Consider the following 13,100-nt stretch of genomic DNA (forward strand, 5'->3'; position numbering starts at 1 on the left):
TAGATGTCAATATTTTGTTTGCCACGGAGGCATGTGTCTGAATCAACTGAAATTGTAAACCATGACAGTCTAACAGGAGCTATAATGCTACAGCATTTCCCCATTACTTACTAGATAAACATCACTTAAAATGACTTCAAGGCAACTAGCATCAGTAAAGGGAACATTGAGGGCGTCAGTATATATTTTTAATAAAACGGCTGAATGCACAAATCATTACATCCTTGTTTGCTTTGAGATGATAAAAGAGATAAAAGCATAGTCATGAGTAAAAGATGATGTTTTACATCAGTGGGGTTTAAATAATCTTTGTGTGCATAGCTGAACATTAAATGTTTATCTGATACAACATGCCATATTAATGCATATGCTTGGGTTCCACCTTCTGATCACAGACTTTATTGCGTCTAAAAGGCTTTATAAAAGGCAATGACTTTCAGGTTAGGATACCATTCATCTTGAGCAGAGCAGGTACTTGATCACCATGGGGACCATGAGGAAGTCCCAGATATGGATGCTGAGATGGGCTGTATTACTAATAGGGCTGCAGTCAACACAAGCTGGTTTGTTACAAAAACAATTCACAATTTTTTAAAGAAATGTTAAGCTTTGAAAACTCAAAATGTTTAATTCATAACACATATCTGACTTTTTGAATGTAGCCTTTAAGAGAGATGTTGGAAGTATGGAAGATATGGACAATGGGTGGCAAACAACAGGTAATTATTTAATTGTGTTCATGTATTTTAAGAAATTGATTAACATGAGTGAGTTACCATATTATATAGATATACATACCTTTACATTTACAAGATTATATACTTATACCTTTATGTACACTACCGTTCAGAAGAGTGAAAATATATTTAAATATAAAAGTGTATGTTTAAACATTTGTGGACAAATAATAATAATTTCTTTCATTAAAAAATAACATTTTATTTAAAACATTTTTTTAACCAAATAATGAAGAAAAAGCAGCCAATAAAAGTTCAGTATTGTTTTGAATGCATCTTAGTACGATTTTGCAAATTCTAAAATAAGGATTGTCTACATTAAAGATGCTAAAATATAACCCTTTTTTTTACATTTTGTATGCTTTTAGTCACAAAAATATATATAGTTACATGTGTGCTATGCCATAGTTTTGATGAGTTTACTGATATTAAAATAGGTAAAAATTGGTAAAAATATAAATAAATTATTAAATGCTTCAAAACATTTGAATCTGTAGCTTATGTCCAAATGACGTTTTGTTTATGGATAACACTTTGATAACATAGTATTGGGTACAGTGACAGAGGAAGTTTGAGTTTCGTTTTATTTGCATTGTTTTTAAGCAATACAGAAATTTGGTATGTGTCTTTTGCATTGTTTTTGTGCATTAACATTTCATCACCAGCATTGGCAATCAGTATAACACAATGCCTTGGTCTTCTATTTTTCAGTGTTTCCCACCCCGACTGTGATGATAACTACAGGTATTAAGCCCATTATATAAGTGAACATTGACGCTACCTGTTTAAGCTCTCAGTTTTAGAAATTTTACAGCAATTTAATAATACTTCAGGACACTTAAAGGTGAAGTGCCCATTTTGTTAAATACATTCTCCCATATGAAATATGCAACTTGATAAGAAACACCACTGATCATGCCAACACAACCTTGGCCTAACAAATATATTGAGTTGGGGCCAGACAATCTGTTGACAGCGAATATTTGGGAAGCCTGTCTAAAACCAAACATATTCACAATTATTTTGGTGCTAGTGGTGACCCATAGATTATACACTTAACCTTTAATTGTGTGTTTTTTCACTAAAAGCTTATTACAAATCAAATATTAATAACGTCTCTCTCTTGATTAAGCCGGACCAGATCCTCGTCATCTCTCCACAATCTGCAGCACATGGGGAAATTTCCACTTCAAGACATTTGATGGTCATTTCTTTCAAATGGCTGACACATGTGACTACGTTCTGGCGGTGATGTGCGACACAGCTGCTTCTGATTTTAACATCCAAATGCAAAGAAAGATTGTGAATGGCTCAGCCACTTTTAAGTCAGTCACTATACAGCTGCAGGGGACGGTCATCAAACTCATTGATGGCAAAATACTCATGGACGACCAAGAGTGAGTTTATAAAAATATACATTTATTTTCTACAGTGTAAAAATGAAATATAAATCAGGCCCATGTTCAAGATTCTGTACTATTTTTAAAGGTGCTGTAAACTGTTAACATAGATGAATAATAAGGGTTCAGGTCACCTTGAATGTGTGTTAGCATTAAAGAGCACACATTATGCAAAATTTCACTTTTACAAGATGTTTGGACGTAAATGTGTGTTGGCAGTGTGTGAACTCAACAACAGTTCAATGGGGTTTCTCTTGCAATTCTCTTATTAATGTGATCTCACACTGATAAAGCCCCGCCCACATACACTGACTGACTGGTTTGTTTTACCCAAAAGCTTTTCTAAATGTGTTTGTAAGCATGCTGTAGCATTAATACAGCTAAATATACTATTGTCTCATCTAATTTTAACCGAGAGCACTCACTGTCTGTTGGTAAGGGAGTGAGGAACAGTAGCACTTTTTTTTTGCTTTTTTGTGCTCCATGGTACTACATGTGAATATCTCTAATAAGATTTGTATTAATACGATCTAAAATCCAAGTACACTCTAAGAACTAAAGGTACCACAAAATAAAAGTTGTTGGTCCCCCAAGGAACTTTTAGTTTGAAGATCAATTTCTTTCTTACTTTTTTGAGTTTTGGTTCTTTGGATGTTACCGGTTCCTTTTGAAATACATAAGCCAAAAATGGTTCTTTTGGGTGAACTTATTTTAAATGTTTAAATGTTTAGTTATTTGTACAAAAATTTCATTGACAGGTTATCTATTCCCACCTTTGAACATGGAATTAAAATTGAGGGAAGCTCATCAAGTGTAAAGATTTCTAAACAAAATGGAGTCACTATCTTTTGGGAAGAGGCGCAGTCTTTACTGGTATGGCTCTTACTGTTACTACTCTTACTCTTATTTTAAATACTATGCGGTATTGCTAAATGTCATACATAAACAAATAAAGGTTGCCATATTATCAATTATATACCATAAATATATATTGCTATTGCTTATATTCTTTAATATGATGTTCCCTAGATTGAACTTCCTGAGAAATACAGAGGTCAGACTTGCGGACTTTGTGGAAACTTCAATGGCAACCAAGACGATGATATTAGTTATGGTAAATCTATTTTGATATAACCACCTCATTGTTTAAATCACTCTACTATTTTAATGTTTGATTTAAACATTTTAACAGTTCATATTAATATATAAATAATACTGTGTATGTGAAATAAATATCTGGATAACAGTCTGAAAACATTGAACCACACAGATCTGGCCGCATGGAAGGTGGCTACAGTAGAATCTTGCGAAGATCTCACACTCCCCAAAGACGATCAGTGTAAAAGCAAGGTATAATAAGACCAAATCAAGACCAATAGAACAGATTTTAAGGCTGCATATTTTTTAATAAACAATTTTCACAACACGTAGGAGAGAGCGGAACATAACCTAACACATTTTGGTTTTGGCTCAATCATAAAAAAATATTTGAGTTTGATTAATTATATTTTTACACAAGCAACACACACATCTCTGCTATAAAAGCACAATTTGAAGTTTGTTTCTATTACTTACCATTCTTGGACAATTACACCCAACATGACAGAAGTGCAAACATTACAACTTACCCCATAGATGGGGTTAATTGTAACAGGCAGGGGGTTAGTTGTAACACTTGCTAAAAATTAAGTTTGCGGGCAAATATTTCAATACTATTTTGTCTATATCATGAGTGTCGGAAGCCAACAAAAAGTGTGTGGGTCCCCTCGTCAAGCCCCCCCACCACCTCGGAAAACCATTTACTGCAGAATCGATTCTCATATTCTTTTAATTAATTTACTTTTAATAAAACAACTGCGTTTATTGATATAGTGGTCAGAATTCTGGTAATAGTCCACTCCCGACATCATTTGTGTAACTAGTGCCGCTTACACAAAGCGAGTGAGAACGAGAGAGTGAATCCCAAAAGGGCAGCCAAACACATCCAAAGGGTAATCCAAAACGTAATCCAAAATGCAGGCAAGGGGTCAACACCCTGAACAAGAATATCAACCGTGAAACAAGACAATCACAAAATCCAGAACACTTGGTAAGGCAGGTGTTACACTGGCAATACTTCACAATTGTGAGATTGACTGAACAGGCTTTATACAGACAAACAGGAAGTGAATCAGGAAGTGAGACATGACATGACATGATATCAAAATAAGAGACAAGAAACATGACTTTAAAATAAAAGACCAAAACAACAGAACACAAGACAAAATCATTACACTTTGACAGAGCAGCTTATCTGCACTTTACTCATTCTAACTGAGCATCTGTACAGACACATCTGAGGAGCTGTTCAGTACTGAAACAGAGGTCAGTCAATGTAACTATTCCTTACACGGATCTTTAAAGTAGTGCAGTAAAAATAGCCTACAGTACTTAATTTGTCAGTAGTATATAGCAAGTAGGTCTATATGGTTTTTGTTTAAGAATATTTTAGAAAGAGGTTTACTAATATGATCTATTACTCTCTTACATCAATGTTGACCGTGAAATATGTTTTTAAAAATTCTGCCCTGAGAGCAAAATGTCCTATTCCGGTGTTGCCACGAGTGAACCTTGAAAGAGAGAGAGCATATTAAGGTCGGCTTTTCGAGAGAGATGTTAAGACAGTTGTGGTCATGTCGGTTGAAAGGTGATTTCATTTCAGCAAATGGGTTTTCTTCATTAATATTTAGCAAATAATTTGAGTGACAGTAGTCATATTTCATTTTTTCATTCTTTTTTCTACTCTGCTGACAGTACAATGTTTCATTTATTTTTTATTTAAAGAGAAAACGAATGAATGTAAACTAATGCAAGTTTTCTATAACCTAGATTTTATATTATATAGGCTACCCAAGATACATATAAATATGAAATTCTGGAATAGAGTTTAATTTATATGGACTTTAAAGTGAGCCAAGTGAGATGGATTTGAGGAAACAGCAGTGTGGAAGGTTAAGGTTTTAGCTGAAACGCAGAACGGAGTTTAATTTATTATGTCCTGCCTCAAGTGGAATGGATTTGTCTGACGGCGCCTTGACAAGTAAACAGAAATATGTGCTTAACTAAAGTGGGTGGGTCCATTATCATTGGTCTTAAAAAGTGGGTGGGTCTTGTCTCACCTACATATAATCGTTCCGACGCCCATGGTCTATATCCCCCTTCTCCAAATCTTACCCTGGAGGTCCAGAGCCTGCAGAGTTTAGTTCCAACCTTGATCAAACACACCTGCACAAGCTAATCAAGGTCTTCATGATCACTAGAAAATCACAGGTGATTAGGGTTGGAGCTAAACTCTGCAGTGCTCTGGACCACCAGGGTAAGATTTGAGGAACCCTGGTCTATATACTTGAAGTGGATATTGTTTATATATCTGTCTAATAATAGACAGGTATCTACACTATTTACCCCTCATCTAACCATAGTTCAATTAAAAATGGATACAAATGTCTAAATATGTGAGAAAAAAGTATAAAAAAATATATATATATTTGTGACCTAGTCTGTAAAAACCATACTTAAGGGGCTGGACACACCAAAACTTTTAAAAGCGGCTGAAAACGCCTTGAGGACGGCGAATACCAGCTGTTTTTCAGCTGAGTGCCAGCTTTCTTCAGCTGAGCGCTTTGGTAGCTGTGATACTTCAGCTGTGAGCCGGTTGGTTGCTGTGGTAATGTCCCGCCCCTCCTCCACTGTGGTTGGGCGGCTGTGTGAGAACTGACATTGACGAGCGGAGCTTTTCTCCCAAAGTTGAATCTCTTTCAACTCTGGACGCTCAGCGCAGAGCGCGGAAAAACCGCCGAGCGCCGGTTTTCAGCGCGGAAAAAACCCGCTAGCTGCTGGCTTATTTGAAAAACGCCGAGCTTCCATTGGAAACAATTGAAAACATGCGCCGGCCGCAGGCGTAAAAGCGTTGGTGTGCACGCCCCCTAAGTCTAAAAATCAAAGTCTGAATTCAGCCATTAATTTCATTATGGTTTTAATCTTTGACACAACCTTATTCAATCAATATTAAAGATATGAACAAAAATACATTTTAACACACAATATTTGATAAGACAGGCACATTTATTTTGTTGGCAATCATTAGTGTGTAGCCTATCCAAAACAACGGCAAGAATTACGCTAATGTTAGCTGTTTTTATATCGTTAGTGCTGGGGGGGGGGTTAGTTGTAACACAGCATTCCAACTCTTTTTGGGTAAAAAATATTTCAAGCCTACCAAAAAGTTGCTAAGAGCTGCAGACATATTTCAAAATAATGCTATGTTTTAGTCAACAAGACACTGATTAAGATGACATAACGATGGTTTTGGTATCTTACACACCCAACACAGAAACAAAAAAACTAAAAATATGGAAAAACATACATTTCTATAAATTTGCGCGAGACTGGCAGTCTTTTGGCAGTGTGAAAACAATACCAGAAAAACAAATCGCTCAACCGTGTGCAACCCCTCGCACCCCTACACTATTGGTGGAAACACTGCTACCTCTGATAGAGTGCCTGAAACTATTTATTTGATCTTCCAGGGACATGTTTGTCAGAAGTATCTCAGCAGTTCAGGGTTATATGACTGTCGCCATGTGTTGGACTTAAGTTACTTTGAGAAAGCCTGCGCAGATGACCTGTGTCGGTGTCACGGCAACCAGGACTGTATCTGCAACACACTTACAGAAATATCACGACAGTGCACACATGCTGGTGGCAAGCCAGGAACATGGAGAACAGAGAAACTATGTCGTGAGTATGATTGTGACATATTACAATAAACTGTAATTTGCTAGCAGTAGTTAAAGGGGTCATATGACATTGCTAAAAATATTTTTTTTGTATTTGGTGTAATACAATGCGTTTTTTGGTTTAAGGATAAAAAAAACATTATTTGTAACATACAGTACATTATTGTTGCTCTTATATGCAACACCTTTTCTAAATGTGTTTCTTAAATGTTCCGCCCCTAACCATATTTGGAATATTAGCTTGCAAAGCACAGCGTCTCCACAATATAGCGGTAGCAACAATACTACAGCAAAATAAAAGTTACACCTTCATTCTTTGTGTATACATTTGGGCTATGTTATGCAATTCTCCCCACACAGTGACATAGATATGTGGGGGCATGTTTGAATAATGCATTTTAGGAAGGCATGAATGAACTTTCTCTTTTAGAAAGAATATCTCTTTGAGTTAGAGACTTTAATCTTTGCGACTTTACAGATCTATATGCACAAACAGCTTTTAACACTCCAAAGACAAAGGAAAACAAGAAATCGCATCATATGGCCCCTTTAATGCATTAAAGACGATATAACACACACCATTTCTTTCAATCTTATGTTAATCATGAGTGCCTATAAAGCAGCATTGCATCCTTAATTTCTCAGATGAGCCTTTAGTTTTATCAGATTTATAAAAGACAGATACAGCTGTACTGCTTCTTTCCAAAAAATTAAATTGAAAGAACTCCTGGAGGTGTGCCATGCATGTAGCTAAAGAGTCACAAGACATTAAGGGTGAATTCCAATCAGAAGTGATCATCCCTATGCTGTTCCCTTCGAAGTTTAGACCTCTTGATGTTTAAACTCTGGAGGGAGTTGAGCAATTGTCTCATACTGTGGCCAAGTAAAATACATTTGGCAAACAGAGTGTGATATTTGTTTTTTGTATACTGTGTTTTATATTATATAATGAATAGTGTGATGTGTAATGTTTAAATACAGTTAATCTTGGAGCTTTTAACTGAAAATTATAAATGTTTATTATGTTTAGTAAACACATCTTTGTGTCGTATTTTTTCGGAATGGTTTAGAGGATAGGTTGGCATTAGATATCCCCTTTATATGTCATAAACTAACAATGAGTACATCAATTCTTTTAACAGCATTTATAAGCTTAAGTAAACTTATGGTGTTAGAAAATGTTAACTATTGCTATTAAATTTGACTAATTGACTACAACTAACCTTTGATTTCTATATTACTATACAAGTACATTGTTCCCTAAATAGTGCTAACATATATCACTACTGTGTGTTATTGAGCAGCAAAGAAATGTCAACATGACGACATGGTATACATGGAGTGTGCTGGCCCATGCAAAAATACCTGCTCGGATCCAGGTGGAAGTCCGCAGTGTACAGAACACTGTGTAGATGGCTGTTTCTGCCCTGAAGGTAAGAATCTGTTTTTGAAACAATAACAAAAGATGTTGTCTTGCTCTCTTTCACAAGAATGTTTTACAAAAAAACTTATTGTCTCTAAAGGAAAAACTAGCAGTAACCCCACACATTAGAGCTGTTCAACTGTATGCATTTTTGCTTTTAATTTACAGGCACTGTGGAAGACAACATTGGTAACAGTGGTTGCATTCCTATAAACAAATGCCCATGTATGCATGATGGCACAATATACCAGACTGGAGAGTCATACGAGCAAGCGTGTAAAAAATGGTAAGTCACACACATGCATCAGTCAACACATATCTAACAGATTTTATTGTGATAACATTGCTGCCGTACCGTAACAGCGAGTGTGCTGCTGGACACTGGAGTTGCACGGATCTGGAATGTCCTGGAATCTGTTCTGTTCTGGGAGGCTCTCACATCACCACCTATGATGGAAAAACCTTCAGCTTTAATGGCAACTGTGACTACATCCTCACTAAGGTCAGTGACTGTCAATACAACAAATGCACCTCAATAAATACCCAAATACATCAATGAAATTAAAAATGATCTTTTGTTTGTTTTTTGTTTTAGCACTTTAATGACAGTGACATCGCTGTTATTGGAAATCTGGCAAAGTGTGATTTGATGAGAACAGGCACGTGTTTGAATTCTGTTACCATTGTCATCTCCGGGACCACTGTAAGCATATTTCAAATCTTTAATGATTTTTTAATGAATAAAACACATGTATACCTGTAAATTATGCTAACAGCCAAAGGTGTCAGCTGAATATGATTCTTTTAGCTCTTACCTTGCATGCAGAGTTCAGGCCCTTCTGTTCACGTGCTTAACAATAAACCTTAATATCCTTTAGCACGCTTGGTGAGGGAATAAACATAAAAGCTTTTGTTTTAACACTCCCATATAAAACAATTAATAAATACGCTAGACTCGGTTAAAAATGCTTTGGGGCACACACTACCTTGGACACATTTATAACATTGTTTTTTCATATATTTTTATTTTATACCTTTAAAAAATACAAGTGCCATTATTCATAATAACTGGCCCTGTAAAGGAGCGATAAGCGTATTCTAGCACCATTGTTTTAAACCTTGAACATTCAAACCACATTCTCAAAGTACAAATAAAAATACACAATTTTGTTTTCTTTTACTATACATAATTTAGCTGTATTTTTCGTTTTCAAACAGATTAGTTTTTCATCCAGCGGGACAGTCACACTTAACGGAAACAGTCCATATCGTCTTCCAGTTTCTACAGGTGTGTTATAAAAAGTGGCACCAAACAAAATTGCAATTTATTTAAAAAGTGTGTAGAAATATTTCTTTTTTGAATTCTGCTTGGTTGCCAGTAGAGGTTAAAAAAACCTTTCCTGATAATTTCTTTGTTACAGAACACGTAGTCATCTTTCAGCCCTCCTCTTCCTTCATTATCGTTGATATGAAGAGTCTTCGACTGGAGATTCAACTCTCTCCAATCATGCAGTTGTACATTGTAGCCAGCAATACAGAGAAAGGCAAAATGAGTGGTGAGTTTAATAATTCACTGTGCTTGTGAATTCAAAACAGACATCCCAAAGTCACTTATACATTTATGAAGTATTGATCTCACATATAAACTTTTAGTTAGTGACATCACAACCATGACTCTTTAATTCCCACACTATTGCTAGTTAAAGGAATATTCCACTTTCATTCAAAATTCTGATACTCACCCCCATGTCCTCCAAGATGTTTATCTCTTTCTTTGTTCAGTCGAAAAGAAATTACGTCCTTTGAAGAGTTCACTACAGGATTCCTCTCCATATAGTGGACCCAAGTGGACCTCAACAGTTTACAGTTTCAATGCAACTTCAAAGGGCTCCTAATGATCCCAACCGAGGCACATAGGTCTTAACCAGCAAAACGATTGTCATTTTCACAGAAAAACAAAAATAGTACTTTTTAACAACAACCTTCCATCTTGCACTAACCTTTCTTGAACATGTCTCGCAAAACGCATGACACCAAATTCAAACTTTTTCCTAGCAAACTGAATCATCTTTAGCCTCAGACCGACACAAAAAAATTCTCACTTGGATTTAAAAATGAAACCCAAAATTAAAAAAAATTGTCAAGCGTGACCTGAAGTATTATGTAATCATGTCGAAAGGTCATGCATGACATATGCGAAACTACCGCTCCAATGTTTACAAGTGTGGATAAAGAGGACCGTTCCAACGTTGTATGTGGAATGTCGCGCTGGCGCATCACACGGCTAGTGCAAGATGAGAAGTTGCAGTTAATTTTTTTTGGTAAAAATCATGATCGTTTCACTAGATAAGACCCATATGCCTCGGTTGAATCGTTTGGGACCTTTGAAGCTGCATTAAAAAACTGCAAATTGACTAACTGGAAACTGTTAAGTTCCAATAAAGTCCATTTAACTAAGAAAAATCCTGGAATGTTTTCCCCAAAAAACTCAACTTCTTCTCGACTGAACAAACACATGGGTGAGTAAAATACCATAATTTATTTACCAAAGGGAAGTAATCCTTTAAAGGCAGGTGGTATTGGGGAGGATCGGTCTAGATAGCATTTGATTGGACATATTTTTATTTATTTATTCTTAATGTCATTCCATCATTTATCGCTATTCATGGAGAGAATATATAAGATATATATAAGATATATACAGATTTTTTTTACAGATGCTAGGACACACCTCTCAACACCTAGGCCACTCCCGCAAAACTCCTCACACAGTGAGCACAACAGAAGTCTATGTGGGCTAAACTGAGGTCAATTATCATTGCTTAGGCACAAAATGCATTCAATGACTACATCTCTCAAATTTCATGAATTCTTCACTCACTCAGACACAACAACTGACAAAACTCTTTGTACGCACAGGCCAATTTGCACATGCTTACATACTGTTTTCAAAATTGTTAAACTTATGTTTAAAACAATAACATAATACAAAACTGAACAAGACAGCAATTTGCTACATTTCAACAGCAATATTCTAATGAAATATATTTTAAATCTTAAAATTAATGCTATAAAAACAATTGGACAATTTGACCAGCCACAGCTGTCCACAGCCGAATAGATCAGCATTACTATTGTATCTGCATCAGTGGATGGTGTGTATACAAATTCTTGGATTTTGGAATTATGCAGTGGAATAAAAATAAACTACATTAAATATTGATGAATTCTGCATCATGTCTGATTCATTCCAGTAACATATATTGCAGTGAATTATAAACAGAGATGCGTCCTTGTTTTACACAAGAAAACATTGTATAATGCTACATGTTGTTAGTGTTTTTAAGGTCATTGTTTTGTGGGTGACAAAGTGTTTGTCGGCTGTCAACCTTTGCTAGTGTTCTGGAAGAATGAGTTGATTTGAGACCTAAATAAAGTGTTTTGGTAGTTGTAGTGCATTTTGAATGTGAAATGAACTGCTTTGCCAAGCTGAAAGTTGATTAGGAGAACTGTGTGAAGAGTTTTGCAAAAGTGACCCAAGCATGGAGAAATGCGTCCTAGCGTCTACAAAAAAACTTTAATATTACCAAGATCTGTCAGTTCAGTCTTGTTCAGCGAAATATTGCAAATATGGCAGTGCAGTGATGGAACTTCCTTAAAAAGACTTGCATAAGTTGATCCATATGTTAGGCAATTTGATTCCTCCAATCTACCTAATCTGTATGTTTTTGGACTGTGGGAGGAAACTAAAGTACCCACACAGCAAAATCACCAGTGCAAATCAACACTGCTGGTGCCTATATGAGTAACACCAGACTTGATCATCCCCATACACACACCAGCAGTGTTGATTTAACACTGGTGATTTTGCTGTGCAGAGTAAACCCTCACTGAAGCAGGGAAAACATGCAATCTCCACACAGAAAGGCCACCCACCCCAGCCGGGGCTATTTGATTGGACATAAATTAGAGCGCAAGCTCAGTCGTTCATATTTTTTGTTTGATTTATGTTTGTAATTGTATACGCCTCTAACTGCTATTATTTGTACACCATGTTTCTTTCAGGGCTGTGTGGGAACTATAATGATATCCAGAAAGATGACTTTAAAACAGCTTCAGGCATTATTGAAGGAACACCAACAACCTTTGTCAACTTTTGGAAAAAGAACCTATACGGTTGTTCAGATGTTGAAAACACATTTGACAACCCCTGCAGTCTAAGTGTGGAAACAGGTACTTAAAAATAAACAAATATAAAACAACATGGAACAACTAGATTCACAAGATCTATTAGAAGTGAATCCAAGAAGTTCATCCAAATTTACCAAATTTACCAAACACAAAAAACATAATTTTGCTATTCTTTCATCCAGAGAAACTTGCAAAAGACTGGTGCTCACGTCTCACAGACCCAAATGGAACCTTCTCCTCTTGTCATTCAGAAATATGTCCAGAGAAATATTATACAGTAAGTCCTTTGGCCTCAGGGGATCTTTCATCAAATTGTAGAATTGTATACCTTCAATGTGTATAATTTTGTGTTATGTGCAGAACTGTGTTTATGACACCTGTAAGTGTGCTGATGTTGGCAACTGTTACTGTGCGGCCCTCTCCGCCTATTCCCATGCATGTGCTGCAAGAGGGATCATTCTCCAGGGCTGGCTGGATTTGTACCCCTGTGGTGAGGATTTTATATCATTTCATTTAGTTAAAAGTCTATTTTTTAGATTGCTAGGTTGTAAGAGTGCCTTTGATTGTACAG

The 13,100-nt window shown here is 36.0% G+C and overlaps 1 protein-coding gene across 2 annotated transcripts in view; it reads left to right on the forward strand.

The window, feature by feature from the left end:
- Window positions 1-416: 416 nt before the first annotated feature.
- Window positions 417-13,100, forward strand: part of muc5.1 (mucin 5.1, oligomeric mucus/gel-forming) — a 107,791-nt gene continuing 95,107 nt past the window's right edge. The window contains exons 1-17 of one of the 2 annotated variants that reach the window (XM_073868523.1): window positions 417-563; window positions 663-719; window positions 1,449-1,481; window positions 1,870-2,134; window positions 2,896-3,010; window positions 3,167-3,251; window positions 3,408-3,487; window positions 6,706-6,916; window positions 8,220-8,348; window positions 8,507-8,624; window positions 8,702-8,840; window positions 8,934-9,041; window positions 9,557-9,626; window positions 9,760-9,894; window positions 12,404-12,571; window positions 12,712-12,806; window positions 12,890-13,019. In XM_073868523.1, the coding sequence (XP_073724624.1) occupies window positions 485-563; window positions 663-719; window positions 1,449-1,481; window positions 1,870-2,134; window positions 2,896-3,010; window positions 3,167-3,251; window positions 3,408-3,487; window positions 6,706-6,916; window positions 8,220-8,348; window positions 8,507-8,624; window positions 8,702-8,840; window positions 8,934-9,041; window positions 9,557-9,626; window positions 9,760-9,894; window positions 12,404-12,571; window positions 12,712-12,806; window positions 12,890-13,019 (2,017 nt within the window). In that variant the 5' untranslated portion in view covers window positions 417-484. The remainder of the gene's footprint in view (window positions 564-662; window positions 720-1,448; window positions 1,482-1,869; window positions 2,135-2,895; window positions 3,011-3,166; window positions 3,252-3,407; window positions 3,488-6,705; window positions 6,917-8,219; window positions 8,349-8,506; window positions 8,625-8,701; window positions 8,841-8,933; window positions 9,042-9,556; window positions 9,627-9,759; window positions 9,895-12,403; window positions 12,572-12,711; window positions 12,807-12,889; window positions 13,020-13,100) is intronic. The other variant, XM_073868524.1, reaches the window with a different exon arrangement.

The sequence above is a fragment of the Misgurnus anguillicaudatus genome, chromosome 6, assembly GCF_027580225.2.
Source record: "Misgurnus anguillicaudatus chromosome 6, ASM2758022v2, whole genome shotgun sequence".
Lineage (NCBI taxonomy): Eukaryota > Metazoa > Chordata > Actinopteri > Cypriniformes > Cobitidae > Misgurnus > Misgurnus anguillicaudatus.